The sequence below is a fragment of the Capsicum annuum genome, chromosome 7 (assembly GCF_002878395.1).
Source record: "Capsicum annuum cultivar UCD-10X-F1 chromosome 7, UCD10Xv1.1, whole genome shotgun sequence".
Lineage (NCBI taxonomy): Eukaryota > Viridiplantae > Streptophyta > Magnoliopsida > Solanales > Solanaceae > Capsicum > Capsicum annuum.
Genome location: NC_061117.1, coordinates 35,284,585 through 35,302,811, shown reverse-complemented (window position 1 = coordinate 35,302,811; position 18,227 = coordinate 35,284,585). Strand labels below are relative to the sequence as shown.

The following is an 18,227-nucleotide window of genomic DNA, read 5'->3' as shown; positions in this document are numbered from 1 at the left end:
TGATAAAAGTTGCAGCAGTTCAGCTGTCATTTATTATGTGTTCAGCTATAGTTTCTTGAATTTATGCATTCTATGTTGCATTCGGAGTGAGAAACGATGTGGTGATGAGTCTAACGAATGGTTTCAGATGTATGATCTATTCTCTATCTAATCTTGGCATGTATATCATCATTTGAGGATGAATGTTTCCAAGGGGGGATGATGTAATACCCCAGGAAATTTTTCGTTGAAATTTTGTGCATAAACATTTTGGGTTCTATCTTCTAGAATGAATTATAAATTTTTCATGCTGGATGTCTTAGATTATGACCCACCATTGAGTAAAGTATCAAATAATCTTTCCAACGATATGTGGATCGTCCAAAACGGACACCCGAGCGACGAGTTATGAACATTCCGATCGAACTGTGAATAGTAGTAAATAGTAAAACGTGTACGAAAAAGTACTAAGGCCTGACGTATTTTTTCTCCAACTTTAAAAGATCATAACTACTTGTACATAATGATCTAGGTAATCTACTATATGTCAACGGAAAGCTCTGCAAGTCCTCTTTCCAATGAAATTGGTTTTATCTAATTTGTCTATCGGAGCCAAAAGTTATGGTCGATCTACTTCAACCTATCAAAAGTGAATTTTTGGGTCAACTTCAAACGATCATAACTCCTCATACACAATGATCTGGGTGAGATACTATATATCAACGGAAATATATGAGAGTCCTCTTTCTAATGAAATTGGTTTCATCCAATTTGGATATCAGAGTAAAACGTTATGGTTGATCTACTTCAAACTATCAGAATAGTCCACCAAAGGACAGATTTGAGAATTATTTGATTTCTTGGGGCATTTTGGTCATCCTCCCTCACCCAAAATCCATCCAAACCCTATATTAAAGCCTATTAGAAGCATTATATGTTATATTTCATCAAATTCCCTCAAAAAGAAAACCCTAAGATCCTACATCCAACTTCAAGAACCTCCAAAGTTCATAATTAATTCTGCAAATTTATTCAAGATTCCTAGTTCCTAGTTCAAGAACTCCAAGAACCATCATTCAAAGGCACGATTAACATCTCAAAAATGAGTATCTATCTAAAGTTTATCATTCAAGGTATGTGGGGTTTTTCAACAAGAACTCTCTTTCGTTCTTGTGCCCAAAAGTAATTTTCTTTACAAAGGCATAATTTTTATTTGATTTTTTACGAATTTGAAGCATGAACCCATATCTTATGATGATTATTATGAAATCTTGATGTCTATGATTTTGAAAGATGAATTTACATGTGTGGAGATATAAAGCATGAATCTTGAATGATATTTATCATGATTTTGATATTTGGGTCATGAATCCCCATTGGAAATTGTGTTTTTTTGAGAAAGTGTGTGTTATAAGCACGTTGATGTTGAATATTTGAGATATTTTGAATGATTTGACCTTTTTGTATTAATGGAGTTGTTTTGAACTCGAGTGTGAAACAAATCCACAACGTTGTTGATTTTGATAGATGAGAAGCATGATGGCTCCCGATGTATATTTATATATTATTGAAATTATTTTATTGTGGATTGTCTTTGAAATGATCTGAGCTAAGTTCGGGAGAAATCTTTTGCACTGAGTGGGAGGTATAAAGCGACCTTACTTCCCTAGAACTACGTACCCCTATAGGAGTGAGCCTGTGGCTGATTCATATAGTGATCACTAGTTTGTGTGAATTTGATATTGATAGTCCTACTCTGATGGCAAGGATATGACGGCTCTCCCCAATGTGGGTTGTACGTTGGACTTCATGTAGCTCACATGGTTTATGTCGGTTATAGGATCTCCCAGTGTGTGTGTGTTTCCTTGTATCTTTGGTGAATGGTGAAGTGATTTGAAAGTGAAATTGTGAAAGTTATTCTTTCGAAAGATTTAAATGATATTTACATTATGAGAATTGATATTCTTTATGAACTGAAATTGGTTTCACAAAATTATTTACATTTGATAACTGAGTATGAGTCAGTTGGGGTATGTCTCAATGGCTCACTGGTTTTATTGATTTTCTTAGAGGCTTGTCAGACTAGTATAGATGTTGGGAGTTGACTAGTAAGTCATATTTTGTTATCTTTCTGAAAATTTTTAATTCTTAGACGATGATTACTCTGTTGATATTTGAGGGTTATTTATGGAAACCCCATTGATTTGTGTTGAATTGAATGAAAATGGATCAAAGGGTTAGCTTGGGGCTACTCGTAGCCTCAAGCTCCGTGTGATGCTCCGGGATCCATTTTTTGGGGCGTTACAAACTTTTCTGTCACGACCCGACCCGAGGCCCTGGCCGCGACGGGCATCCCAAACCACAAAGGCCCGAGATACCCCTGTCTCCACCCAATCCACTAGTGATATTGTCCGCTCTGAGCCCAGGACCTCATGGCTTTAAAACGCGTCACTAGGGAGTAAGACTTTCTCACTTATATACCCAGCATTCCTTCTGTGTTTTGCCGATGTGGGACTCCTTCCTAAGTTTGGGTATCACACCAAAGCAGTAAAAAACTAGCCTCGCCCTTTCTCTCTATCAGATATCAGGAGTTTCTTAGGTCTGGGTGGCTATTACAGGTGGTTCATTAGGGATTTTCTTTTATTTCATCCCTTATGTCCAGATTGACTTAGAAGAAAGTGAAGTTTTAGTGGTTAGATCCTTGCGAGAACAGTTTTCAAGAGTTGAAGACTCAACTTACCTCAGCCCCAATCCTAGCATTACCAGATGGTCCAGATGGGTTCATAGTGTATTGTGATGTATCCAGAGTAGGTTTGGGTTGTGTCCTTATGTAGCATGGTAAGGTCATAGCCTACGCCTCCAGACAGTTAAAGCCCCATGAGAAGAATTATCCTACTCATGATCTTGAGTTAGCAGCCGTAGTATTTGCCTTGAAGATTTGGAGGCATTATCTCTATGAGTTCATGTAGATGTCTCCACAGATCACAAAAGTCTCCAGTATGTCTTTTCTTAGAAAGATCTCAATCTTCATCAGAGAAGGTGGTTAGAGCTCTTGAAAGATTATGACATAAGTGCCTTTATCATCTGGGCAAGGACAACATAGTGGCTGATGCTCTCAGTAGACTCTATATGGGTAGTGTTTCTCATGTTGAGGAAAGTAAGAAAAAGTTAACTTAGGAAGTCCATCAGCTTGCAAGACTAGGCGTTCGCTTAATCGATTCTTCATAGGGTGGTGTATATATTCAGAGTAGTTCAGAATCATATCTAGTTTCCGAGGTAAAAGAAAACCAAGATAGAGATCCCAGCCTTAACAATTTGAAAGAATCAGTTCAGAATCAGAAAATAGAGGTTTTCTCCCAAGGGGGAGATGGTGTCCTTTGTTGTTAGGGTTGTCTCTGTGTTCCAAGCATAGATTACATAAGGCAACGAATTTTTGCAAAATCATATGGTGTGTGCTACTCGATTTATCCAGGGGCCACTAAGATGTACCGCAACTTGTGGGAAGTCTATTGGTAGAGTGGGATGAAGAGAGATATTGTAGAATTTGTGGCTAAGTGCTCTACATGTCAGCAGGTTAAGATAGAGCGTTGAAATAGTAGTGGTCCTAAGCAAGAGTTAATTATTCCAAATTGGAAGTGGAAAGAAGTGAACATGGACTTCGTGACGGGTTTGCCTTGAACTCGTCATCAACATGATTCAGTTTGGGTCATTGTAGACAGAATGACTACATCAGCTCATTTTTTTCTAGTTTATACCTCTTATTTAGCTGAGGATTACGCCAAAATCTACATCAAGGAGTTGGTCAGATTGCATGGCATTCCATTATCTATGATCTTAGACAGAGGTACCCAGTTTACCTCTCACTTTTGGAAAGCATTCCAAAATAGTCTTGGTACCCAAGTTCATCTTAGTACAACCTTTCTGCACTTGATTTCAAGGGTAGTTGGGATGACCACTTGCCTTTGATTGAGTTTGCATACAACAACAACTATCATTCTAGTATTCAGATGGCTCCATTCAAAGCTCTCTATAGTAGGAGAAAGTTAGTGAGACCTCAGTCATAGGGACTGACTTGGTATTCGATGCCTTAGAGAAAGTTCAGTTGTTTAGAGAAAGACTCCGGGCTGCTTAGAGGCGACAGAAGTCTTATGCAGATGTTCATAGAAAAAATCTCGAGTTTGAGATTGGTGATCATATCTATCTAAAGATCTCTGCCATAAAGTGAGTGAAGTAATTCGGCAAGAAGGGAAAGCTCAGTCCTCGATATGTCGGTCCTTTCAAGATTCTCAGTCGTTTTGGGAAGGTAGCTTATGAGCTCGAGTTGCCTTTTGATCTAGCTTCAGTTCACCCAGTCTTTCATATCTCTTTGCTCAATAAGTGCATAGGTGACCCCTCAGTCATAGTCCCTATTCAGAGAATAGATGATCCGAATAGCCTCTCTTACGAAGAGATTCCAGTCGAAATCCTAGACTATCAGACTCATATATTAAGGAGCAAAGAAGTCCCCCTAGTTAAAGTTCTTTGGCGAAATCAGTCTATCGAAGTAGCTACTTGGGAAGCAAAAGCAGACATGTGTACCAAGTATCCTCACCTCTTCTCCACCAATTCAGAACAAGCTCAAGGTAACAGTTATCCTTAAGCTTACTCAGTTTTATGATCAGTGTTCACCACTAACTTGGTAGTTAGTTCCATGTTCATGCTCCCATGATAAACTTGGTATCAAATACCATTGCATATTCAGTCATGCATTCATGTATCAACTCAGTTATATAATTATGCATGATACATGCATTCTCATTGTGAGAAATTTAGATCTTTAGAACATTCAGTTATGCATTCATGAATCAGTTATATATGCATCAGATATACATGTTCAGTATGTTATGTTCAACTTGTCAGTCATGTCAGTCATGAGATCATGTCCCAGTCATTCATGTTAAGTTCATGTTCAGTTTATTGTTTCCTCTTTCAATCAGTCTCATTCGAGGACGAATGTTCTCAAGGGGGAGATATTGTAATACCTGTGCCTTTTTTAAGCTTGAAATCATTTCAAGGATGGTAGAACTTTCCTTGAAATATGAATTTATTATTGTACATGTGGTATTTTTATGATTTTCACTTTCCATCACGTGGAAAATTGACTAAGCTTTCCATCGATACTAATTTCATCAAAATTCGGTATCGGGGAAAGAAGTTATTGACTTTTACGAAAGCAGATCGGACTGCCCAGTTTTGACGGTAGCACCCGACGGATCGTCGCAGGTTTGATGGACCGTCGGAGGCTGTCGTCGCACTGAGCCAGTGTACCTGCTTTTTGCTCAGTTCTGAAGGTATGGCTCAACGAACCTTCGCAGGTCCGATGGACCGTTGGAAGCCACTGTCGCAGATAACTAGTGGGACCAGTTTCTGTCCATGTCCGATAATAGGGCCCAACGGACCATCGCAGGTTCGACGGACCGTCAGAGGCCACCGCCGCACCTTACGTTCAATTTTTCCATGTTGTTTTAACGGGGATATTTTGGTCATTTACCACCCGTCTATATATACCCAATTATACACAATTTCAGCCATTTGGTTCCATATTATTTTACAAACAAGATTAGGGTTTCTCTCTAACCTTAATCTCCAAGAATAAAATCCAATCTTCTTTAAGAATCTAAGGGATTTTCAATTCTCCAAGTTCAAGAACATCAAGAATCTTAACCCAGGTATGCATAGTGTTCATTCCTGGACTCCTTTCGTCATGAAGCCCAAGAATCCCTTTTCTAAATTCAAGTTTATGAATCTTCTCTATGAATTTCATGATTGGGCTGCTTTTATTCATGTTGGTAATGAGAAATTGACTTCTATTCCATGATTTGATTATAAATTCCATGTGGGTTGATTAGTATAGATAAAGATTTATGAAATCTTATGACTAAACCCTTGTATGATGAAATTGGGAGTGAACCATAATGTTTAATTACCGTATAACGATGTTTACATGTACTATGCCTACCATATATTTGATTAAATACCTAGATGAAGAAAAATTATCTAACTAGCATGATATCGTGAAATCCCCATGTATGTACAAGTTCATGCCTATTACATGTTTGATGAAATGCTTCAATAAATATATTATGAATTATGATGCTAGTCATGTGCTCAAGTAAGTTATGCTAAGTCAGTTTCCTTCCATCGAGTCCTGGGGGTACTTGTACCCGAAACATTAGCTATGTCCCTAGATCCATGTCATGTTTTCACGATACTCTCAGTCAAGCTATGAATCCTTAGACTTCAGACAGTTTTATGACTCAGGAAAAATCTCCATGATCTCATGAACTCAGTCAGTTGTCAAATATCAGTAATATTCCGTCTGTCAATGGAATTTTGTAATTTAGCTCATGTTCAGTTCAGTTAAATCATATTCTGTGTGTATTCAGATGGGGGTAGAAATTAACACCGAGTGAACCCACGAATGGGGAGACATACTAGCAGATGAGGGTGTGATCCTTAGCAGTCATCCTTGCATTCCAGAACTATGCAGTATAAGTTAAAAATCAACACTGTCAATTAGAGTTGATGAGGTGGTTTAGCACTGTCAGATAAGGGCCCCACTATTCTCTTTTGGGGACACTATCTGATAAGGATCACCCACATCTTGTCCTTACCAGTGGTGCGGTATTGACACCCTTCTAATTAGGGTTACAGATTGGACCCCAACTCAGCCATAATGGCGTATCAGGGGCATGTCGGTTAAATAACTACTTCCCACAATTTCATGTTATAGATTAATGACTGTCAAATACGGTCAATCAGTCTTAGTAATAGAACTTAGATAGTTCTTTAGAATTCATGACTGTCAGATACAATCACCAATGTTATCAGTTATATTAAGATACATTTATTCATATTATCAGTAATGTCATGTTATCAGTATTCAGATTCAGTAATTACGTTATCACTGTGTCAGTTAGAGTTACATATTCATGTATACATTCTTACATTTATGTTAGACAGTCAGTTAGAATTATTTATGCATGCAAACCCTTGCATATAGCCTACCTCACATGTATACTCAGTACATTCCATTGTACTGGAATATTTGTGCTATGATATGTTTTTCTTATGTTACACCATAGGTTCAGAGACACGAGTTCCAGATCAACAGTAGATTTCAATTTTCAGCAGTCAAAGTGGAAGTGAGTCCTTATCCTTCGAGGACATGATTATTTCTATATTATCTCATAAATCAGTTTATTAGTTGGGGTTAGTTGGGGACATGCCCCATCTACTCCTTATTTAGATTATTCAGATAGTAGAGGCTTTCAGACTAGATACAGACTAGATACGGATTTTCATGTTTCAGACTTTAGTTATTCCAATTTTGTTTTGGGTATTCTATTACCCCATACATATGTTACATTATTCAGACATGTTCAGTATTTAACCTTATGGCCTTTCAGTGAATGTTTCCGCATTATTATATTATATTATGCAGTGTTCAGGTACAGATATCAATCATGGTTTAGCTTGTGGTCCTTCGGGGTCATGAGCACCGTGTAGCATTCTGGTTCAGCAAATCGGGGCGTTACACTTCATGACTGACTTTAAAATTTTTCGTTAAGAATACCTAATCTTCCTTAATATTCTTGTGATGTGGGTTTGGGATAATCACCTGAAATATATCCATCTCAAATACATCTAATGCTGTTGTATTTTCAGAAACCATCCAAGCACCTTTAGTAGATGTATTTAACACTTTATGCAAATTGTTACAAACGTCTCTTCTTTCAACAATGCATAAAGATGAACTTACAAAGGTGCTTGTAACATCTTTCTCCAAAATGCTTACATATAAAGGAAGATAATTCATGTCTTGTATTTCTTTTTTTTTAAATAAACACCTTTAACTCCATATCATTATGTATTTGTATTTGCCCTGTATTAGCAGTGATTTGATATTCCACTTGAATACGTTTGCTGCTTAAATCCACATTTAAGTGAGATGTCAAAAGATTGTGCAGTTCATTAAATGATGCTGTCGTGCTCAACAATATTTCATCAGTGACATACTCTTCATAGTTTTTTTTTAATACGTCCACCTTCCAGAGTGCTTTACGAGAACTGGTATGCTTCCCATTGCTAACTTATTTTACTTACAATACACAAATATACATATCTGTAAGCTGTAAATTGTTACAACATACATTTTCACAACAAAAAATTAAAACTAAACTCTACAGTTATAAATGTAAACAATATATACTTACACAGCCAACAACTACAACCTAAAATACATTTACAAAATATTTGTTAATCTTAAAATACAAACACAGCAAAATTTTTCAGCCAAAATAAAATTATAAATTATCTGTTCAACGTTAAATACAATCAAATTCAGAACCTCAAGAATCAAACATAACAAAAATATATATAAAAAATATTTTCAATATACAAATGTACTCTCAAATTTTGAGAAGAAAAACTCGAAAAAATAGAATTTGATTATCTTGAAAAAATGATTTTGATCACTTTTTTGTTCTATCAGTTCAAATTACTGTTATATTAAATTTACCTCAATTTTTTTTTTAGAAAATATTCATAAACAAATTAATGAAGACGTGAAAAATTTGAATGAAGTAGCACAAATAGATCAATAAAAAAGTTTTGAACAAAATAACTTAACTGTATGGAAAAAAAATTAAGAACAAATTCCTTATTTTCGATTTCATAAAACCTGATGAAATTGATATGGGAAAAAATATTACGATTTAATACCTTTAACAACAACAAAGGATGAATCTACAATCAATAGTTGAATTCAGATAAATTATCCTGAAGAAGGTACAATTGATTGTTGAATTCGAGGAAACTGATCGTTCAAATTGATTGTTGAATTTTATTGAACAAAAGAAATTGAATAGAAGAAGATACGCTTAAATTTTCTTGTTTAATTAGAAGAAATTAAAGATTCAATTGCTTTTGATTTTGATTTTTTTTGCATGAACACGTTTCTCTGAAACTGAAATTTGAATTTGAATACAGTTTTTAAGAAATAATGAAAATCGCGTGATTTATGAGGTTTTAATGGGAATGAAATCAACACATTTAATTTCAGGCAATTTTACTATTTTTACCTCAACTGATTTCAGTTAATTATGGGCAATAAAATCATTTGTATTTGTATTTTTATAGCAACAGTTTGATAAAATATAAAATACAAGTTGCTACCTTAGGTAATTATGAAAGTGTTGTTATGAATCTTATAATTAAGGTGTTAAGTATGCTATTTTTGAATTTTGCCCTTTTTTTAATTAGCTGAAATAGTGGCATGTTGGACCCAAACCTATCCGCTCTTGTTTTCCTCTTTATAAATATCGATTTTGATTAATAAATTGTAAAAGTAATATAAATCCCAATTCATTTGGAGCTAAATATTTAATACATCTACTTTCTTTAAAAATTATTAAAAAAATTTAATTTAATCCTTATGGATAGATACATCATATTCTTATGAGTACATCAATTAAGTTTATACAAATACATTACATTCTTCCGGATACATCACATAATTTTACACGAGTACATCACATTTTTTAGTGATGTATCCGAGCTTTTATGTAAAATTGGAAATTATATAATTATTTCAAATGTTTGAGATTTTAAATAGTTATGGTAAGTTAAGTTATGGTATGATGTAATTTTTCCTAATAAACTTTGAGTTTTTTTGGACGTTTTGATTTTTTTTTTAAAAGAGAAGGTAACCTTGAATGGGCTCGTAGGTTTTGATTGAACCTAGTTACATCATCTTCACACGCCATTTACCATAACACTCTGTTTTAATGGTAATTTTTCATGGTATGGTATGATATACAATCCGTTTGGATAAGATTAAAATCTGATCAAATCAACTTTTAATCCATTTTTTTGCTCTTTTAGGTGTTTGGTAAAATTAAAAAATACTTAAATAAAAACTAAAAATTGATTAAAAAAAGCAAAACATGAGAAGCTGGGTACCCCAGTTTTTTACTTTTTAGATTAAAATTCTTTTAGTTTTGGCCAAAACATTTACCTTTTTATACCTTATATTTTTCTCTAGTTCCAATAATACCCTGAACTTGTATCCCTTAAATATATAATTTTTATTTCTTTTTCTCTTTGCTGCTTCTTTTTGTCTCTTTCCTCTAAATTTCTCTTCATCTTTCCTCTTTGTTTTCAACGAATCATCATACATTGAAGATTTGCTCAAAAAATTTATTTTAGAATTAAAAATTATTAACAATTCACTTTATTTATGATTTTACAAGTTTAAGGACATTTAAGTTATTTTGACAACAAAAAAGTGCTTAACGATACCTGTTTATCAAACACATCAACAACTTTTGTTTAGTGTCAGTCATATCCAAACTTTTATCTGCTTAATTTATAAAAACTTATTTTAAACTTTTAATCACTTAAGCTAAAAAGTTATTTTTTTTAACTCTATCCAAACAGGCTCATATATGGTTTGATAATTGTGAAAAAATCCTCACTTTATGTAACCACCAATTTGATGGTATCTACGGATTGGTTTTGGTCTTTTTTATGGTGTTGGTTTATGTCATTTAGGACTAGATTTAAGTAATTTTTAGGATTAGATCTAAGTATTTTTTTGTGATCTATGGCATTTTGAATTTTATTTTTTTGACCTGTAGACATTAAGTTGTCTATGTTATTTGTGTAAAAGGGGTTGTTTGAACTATTTAGGTCTAGATCTAAGATTTTGTATTGATCTTTTTTGACCTATAAACATTAAATTATCTATGTTGTTTCTGTAAAAGGCATTGTACTATTTAGGTCTAGATCAAAGATTTTGTATAGATCTATGCTAGTTTAGAATAATTTTTTTCAAAGATTTATGACATTTGAATTATCTATGAGTTACCAATTTTCTTTATGTAGTTGGTGTAGCATTTAGGCTAGATGTAAGTTTTTTTACATATCTAATTGTATTTTGTAATTTTAAGTATTTTTTGAGATATTGAAATTGAATTGGTGTTTTATAAATATATTTTGTTTTAGAGATCTTTGATATTTGAATTATCTATGTAATGTGTCAAGATACAATTAGACCCAAATGTATTTGGGTCGAAATGGGTTGGGTCAAACTGGGTTATTTAATGGGTTATGTAATATACTAAAAAAATATAAAGGTTATTATAAATATTTCATCGAAATCAGTTTTGCTTACATATCAGTTGAAATCGAATTTTGTTCATATTAGTCATTTTTGGTAGTATTTTTAAAAGACACACAACGTTTAACTTCACATATTAATATGATTATTAATAGAAGTAAAAGATTAATTCTAGTTAATAAGATGTTAGCCATTTGTTTTCAATACCTTAACTTAGAGGTGGTTGTTAAAACTTTATATATTAATATGAAGTTTGAGTTGTTTAATTTAAAATTCTAAATTATTCTTGGTAACAATTACATAACTTTTTCTTTCTTTTAGATAATTTTTTAAATGTATTTTAAAATCTCCATTATTATTTCAAGTGAAATTGAAATCATAACATTTAATATTATAATTTTGAATTAACTACATGCTTAGAAAACATAAGCTTCTAATTTGTAACGCCCCGAATCTGGTACCCGGAACGCTACACAGTGTCCATGACCCTGAAGGACCACAAGCTAACCCATGACTGGTATCTGTACCTGTACACTGCAAAATATATGTATGTAAATGCAGAAATAAAGGCTGAAAGATCATAAGGTTCAAATCTGATAAAAACGTAAAATCTGGGTAGGGTATGAAATAACCAAAACTACTGAAGTAAACTGTATGAAACGTGATAGTCTGAAAAGCCTCTAAAACATAATTGTTTGAATAGGAGTTGATGGGATATATCCCCAACTACCTCCGACTACTGAAATAACTAAGTACTGAAATAATAAAGTAACTAATCATATCCTCCTCGAAGAATGAGGACTCACTGCTGGCTGACTGCTGATATCTGAAATCTACTGATGCTTTGGAGCTCATGTCTCTGAACCTATGGTATAAAATACCATAGCACAAATGTGTCAGTACGATTGAATGTACTGGTATGCATGTGAGGTAGGTCGAATGCAGAGGGTTCACATCATGAACTATACTAAATGATTGAATAACATAAACATGAGCATACGTGCATGAATACATAATAACTAGAACAGAGTTCGTGATAACATGATTACTGAATCTGAGTACTGATAACATGAGATACTAATAACTCTATAACTGAAATAACTGATACTGAGCGACTGTATCTGACAGTCAAAGTTCTGAAGGAACTAGCTGAGTTTTGTACTATTCTGAGTTGATTGTATCTGACAGTCCTAAATTCTATAGAACTATCTGAGTTCTATAACTGAAACTGTGGGAAGTAGTCATCTAATTAACATGCCCCTAATATGCCATTATGGCTGAGTTGGGGTCCAATCTGTAACCCCAATTAGAAGGGTGTCAATACCGCACCACTGGTAAAGACAAGCTGTGAGTAACCCTCATATAATAGGTAACTCTAATGAGAATGGTGGGAACCCTCATATAACAGGTTAAGCCACCTCACCTACCCTCATATAACAGGCTATGATGTCTCAATATACACTGGCTACGTAGTTTTGGAATGCAAGGATTGCTTCTAAGAATTACACACTCATATAACTGGTGGGTTCCCATCCTTGGGTTCACTCGGTGCTAATTTCTACTCCCATCTAAATAGACATTGAACATGATTAACTGAACTAAACTGGACTGAGTTATCTGAGTTCCGTTGACTGATGAAATAGTGCTGAGATTTCTATATTACTGAGTTTTCCTAAGTCACATGATTGACTGAGTTCTATGGATCATGGCTTGACTAAGAGTATCTTGAAAACATGACACTAACTCTAGCCATACAACTATATTTTTCAGGTATAAGTACCCTAAAAAATCAATGGAAAGAAACTGACAAAGCATGACTTTCTTGAATACATTATCAACATCAACAATCCATAATATAATAAACTGGAGAATTCATGAAGTACAATTTCTAAAGCACCACAATGGCCACACATATATCCATAATTCATGACTAAGATATTTCATCAAACACTTGACATGCATGAACTTGTACATGAATGAGGATTTCATATTATTATACTAGTATGACACTTTTCCTTCACATAGGCATTTAATCAAACACATGGGGAGAATTCTTTGGTTATACAATCATCGACACATCTAATAATCATGGATATATCAATCAACTTGTAAATTGAAGGGGGTTTATCATAATTATTATGCAAAACTTTATATACTAGAGTCAATCATTGAAGCATGTGATTTAAAACATAAATCAAAACCCCACAACATCATGAACATGAATTTCAATTCAATTTAAATCATAAACATTCACAAATACCCAAATCTTGGATTTTGAAAAGAGATTCTTGAACTTCATGGCTGAAAGAGACCCATGAATCAATACATGACATACCTGGGTTGTGAGTTTCTTAAAGTTCTTGGACTTGAAGAACTTGAATCTCTTAGTTCCTTGAAGGAGAATATGGATTTTGTTCTTGGGGCTTATTTTTGATAATTTGATGTTGTAGATGGATAATGAACTTATAAGCCTTGATCTGATATAATTAGTGATTAAAACGGGTAAAAAAGACCCAAATACCCTTTTTAAAAATGACTTTAAAATAACTGAACGGGGTATGCAACGGTGGGTACGATGGTCCATCGCTGGGTCGACGGTCCGTCAGTCCTGACTGTTGCACCTGAGCAGAATAGGGGTTCCCTGTCTCCCTTACGACGGCTTGTGTGACGGTCAGTCGCTAGCTCGATGGTCCATCGGACTGAGCCGTCGCTATTAGGCAAAAGGTGATCTTACTGCCTCACTGCGACAGCGTGGGCGACGGTCCATCGCTAGCTCTGTCTGTCTGCTCTCACCATCGCACCTGGACAGTTTGACTGCTTTCTATATTTCGGCCATAACTTTCTCTTTCGATGTCAGATTTTGACGAAATTGGTATCGTTGGAAAGCTAATTCAATTTTCCACATGACAAAAAGTGAAAATGTTAAAAATTTCATGTGTACAAAAATAGATTCATTTTTTAGTCTAAGCTTCTAACATTCTTAGGACGATTTCAAGTTAGGTAAAAGTACAGAATATTACATAATTATCCTAAGTTTCAATCAATTACAATCCACAACCTCTCTTGACAATTAAATACAATCTATAGTCTCTCTCCTTTAATTTTCTTAGTCTCTCTCCTTTAATTTTCTTTCTTTCTCTATTTCTCTTTCTTTTTCAAGTTCTTTTTTTTTTTTTGTCTTTTTTGTCTGTTTTTTTTTTCATTTGTCTGTCTTTTTACCTTTTCCCCTTTTCTTAATTTCATTTTTTACTTTTTGTTTTTTTTATTTATTTAAATTTTTATATATATATATTTTTTAATTTCTTTTTTCTTTGCAACCTTTTTTCTTTCCTGTTTTTTTTTTTGTTTTTTTTTTTTTTTTTTTTTTTTTTTTTCATTTTTCTCCTTTTTTTTCTCTCATTTGTTTTGTTGTTGTTGTATTTTATTTTTAATATTTTTTTATATTTTGAACTTATTCGTATGTTACTGTATATTTTAGATAAATTTATTATTTGTATTTGAATAGTTTAACAATGAATATAATTTATCATTTGTATTTGTATACAAATAAATATATGAATTAATTGTATTTACTTAAGTCTAATATATATAATATACAATGTGTCATTTAATGCAAATATCTCGTCAGTATTTATATGTCAAGTTTATCATTTGTATTTGTACATAAACAAGTACTCCCTCCGCCCCAATTTACCCATCCCAAATTTTCTAATTTGATTTCTCATTTTACTTTTCTTTTTTTTCATTAATCAAAGAAGAGACAATTTTTTTTTTTACCCTTTGCATTAATTAATTTTTCTTCAAATTAAAATGTAAACGTCATTTAATAGGGGTACTATGGTAAACTAGCCATGTTATTAATTATTTTTCTTAATCAATGTGCCATCTCAATTTGGGATGGGTAATTTGGGATGGAGGGAGTGTCATTTGTATGCTAATGGCAAATATGTATCATTTGATACAAATGTAAGATTTGTATTTATATAATTTAATATTTATACCTTTGTAATTTATCATTTGTATTTGTATTAATAAAATATAATTTGTATCAATGAATACAAACACAAGTGTTTGTAGAAGAAAAATAACAATTTTTTTTCAATTGTTTAGAAATACAAATGATGTTGTCAGCTACAATTCTTTTTACAAAGTTTATTTCTTTATTTATTTTTTCTTTCAGTTTAGTGTTGATTTCTGTTTTAGGGATTTTAGGTCATTTCTTGTATTAGGTTCCTTTATCTTATATTATTTTGTCTATATTGTAATTGTTTAAATTTTTTTATAAAGTTTGTTTGTTTATTTATTGTTCTTATAATTTAGTGCTCTTGATTTATGTTTTTATATATTGTTTCTTGTTTTCTGGTTATTTTATTATGTTATTTCATCTGTACGGTAATTTTTTATTTTATCTTTTTGGTAATTGTTTAATTATTTTATTATGTTATTTCATCTGTACGGTAATTTTTTATTTTATCTTTTTGGTAATTGTTTAATTTTTTTTTTGGATATTTTTTGTTTTTAAGTTTTTTTTTTGTTGGGGTTTTGGGCTTGATCTTTGGTTCTTAATTTTAGGGATTAAGTTTCTTGATTTCAGTGTCTTTGTTTTTACGGTTATTAGTGTTTTAAGGGTTCTTGATTTCTACTAAGGAGTAAAATTTTCAATCATGATTTTCAAATGTAGTTAATCTTATTACTGTCACGTTAGAGTTCGAAATATAACTACTCTTATTTCGATAATATGCAAATTCAAATTGCTAACTTAACTTTTCTCAGCATTATTAATTTTATTATTGTACAGGTCCATGCGGATGATTGAGTATAATGTGTAAATTCAAAATGCTATTAATCTTGATTCAACGTAGCGTCTGATCAATTTGTCATAGTATGATCTATAAACTATTTTTGTTTTTGATTTGTTCTTAGAAGTTTTTTATCAGGAGGATTGAGAACAATGTGCAATCTCAAACTGTTCGTAATTTGTATTTGACGCAATGTTTGACCAATCTGTCAGAGTATGAATGGTGTAATATTTTTGTTTTTTGGTTTGTTCTCTATTAAATTGATTTTAACATTTACAATAGAAGTTTTTTTGGAGGATTGAGAATAATGTGCAAACTCAATCTGATCTAGATTAGGCACAACATCTTTTAGAGTATGATCTGTGTATTTTATTTTTATGGATTATTCTTTACTAACTAGATTTTATCATTTAGGAAAGAAATTTTTTTCATGAGGATTGAGAATAATGTGCAAACTCAAACTGCTCTTAATCTGAAAATTTGGGAAAACTTCTGACCAATATGTCATCTGTATACTATTTTTATTTTATGTCTGTTCTTTATAAACTTGATTTTATCATTTACGAAAGAATTTTTTTTCAAGAGGATTATTTATTTAGAGACAACTGTTATAGTAGCAATAATTCAGAATGAAGGTGCAACATTTTTGCATACATTAGGTAACTTGGTTGGTGAAGTTCAGTAGCCAAGCATTGTCTTTCGAGCCTTTATTCAGAATGAAGGTGCAACATTCTTGCATGCATTAGTTAACTTGGTTGGTGAAGTTCAGTAGTCAAGCATTGGCTTTCAAGCTTTTATTCAGTCATAAGTTAAGAAAAATCTTTAAACCACTTGGATCTTAATCGATCTTCTAATATACTTCTATTTTAAATTTATTTATTTTGATGATTGTTCTAGTAAACAGTTTAACAATATTATTATTGCAGTCTTTTTAGTAGATTGACTCTTCTGGAGGATCGTAATAATGGAAAAGCTGTCATTGCTGGTGAAGAAGATGTTCAAGAGGGAATTAATGGTGAAGCTATTATTCCAGGAGAAACTAATGGTGAAGATGCAAACATTGATGTTAGTGGAGGTGCTTCTCATACTAAGTGATTAAAGCATGAGTTTCACTGTATATTTTCAAAGCCCTTATGAGTCACATAGATAACAAGGTTGAAAGGTTATGAAAGAACAAATATTGGTCAAGAACATCTTATACTTCTTATAGTATTTTGCAAGACCACTTGTAGTCTCCTTATTTTTCTGTTGTAAGAGAGAGAAAATGTGTGGCTACTTTCTTACTTTTGCTGTTGAGTATCAACTTTGATATTGAATTTTTCATGTTTTGCTTGTGGATTAACACTGTACTGAGTGGTAATTAAGTAGATAAGCTCTTCTTATAATTGTAATGAATCATTGATCCACATTAGATTTTTTGTACATTTTGCTGGTGGTGTAACAGTGTACTAAGTTGTAGTAAACTACCATGAATTATTCTTATAATTGTAATGCATCTTTGATCCTGAAAATTCATGTTAATTGTGTTATCATACTGATGTCCAGAAGGAGAGGAAAAATGTGTGGGTACTTTCTTTGCTTTTGCTTTTGGTTACCATCTTGGGTATTAGACTTTTCGTGTTTTGCTAGTGGTCTTAATAGTGTATTGAGTGATAGTTAACTAGCATGAGCTCTTCTTATTACTGTAATGCACCATTGATCCTTGTTTGATGTTGTATTGTGCTGGTGATGTAATAGTATACTGAGTTGTAGTTAATTTGTATGAATGATTCTTATAACTGTAATGCATCATTGATTCTCAAAAGTCATGTTAATTGTGTCATCAGATTGATGCACTGATTTGCCACCTCTTAACAGGTTGAAAATGGGTTGGGTTGATAAATTGGTATTTTAATAGCCAATCTAAATTTGAACGTAGTGGGATGGGCAGGATAAACTTGATTTGCCACCTCTAACTATATATACTAATTAGGGGTGGCTCAAGGGAAAGACTAGTAAAATGTTTGCTTTAGGTCCTAAAAGTTTTGAGGCCCCAAAAAATGTAATATGAATTTTATGGTTTTAATTTACTTAAAATAATATTAAAGATTGCAAAATATAAAAGGTACAAATTTAAATTTATAAAAAAGAAAGAAGAACTATCTACTTTTTATTAAAAATATTTAAGAACTTTTTATCAAATCTCCATATTAATAAAGAAAGTTTGCACAATAATATTCAAGGTAATGCATTGTAAGCAAATGAGTAACATCTTATTAATTAAAATTAGTCTATACTTATAAATAATA

At 32.6% G+C, this 18,227-nt stretch overlaps 1 protein-coding gene across 1 annotated transcript in view; it reads left to right on the top strand.

Annotated features, from left to right (window-relative positions):
* LOC124885706 (glycine-rich cell wall structural protein-like) overlaps window positions 1-17,034 on the top strand; it is a 38,498-nt gene extending 21,464 nt beyond the window's left edge. Inside the window, exon 3 of the mRNA XM_047393955.1 lies at window positions 16,866-17,034. Within this exon, the coding sequence (XP_047249911.1) occupies window positions 16,866-17,034 (169 nt within the window). The remainder of the gene's footprint in view (window positions 1-16,865) is intronic.
* The last annotated feature ends 1,193 nt before the right edge of the window (window positions 17,035-18,227 follow it).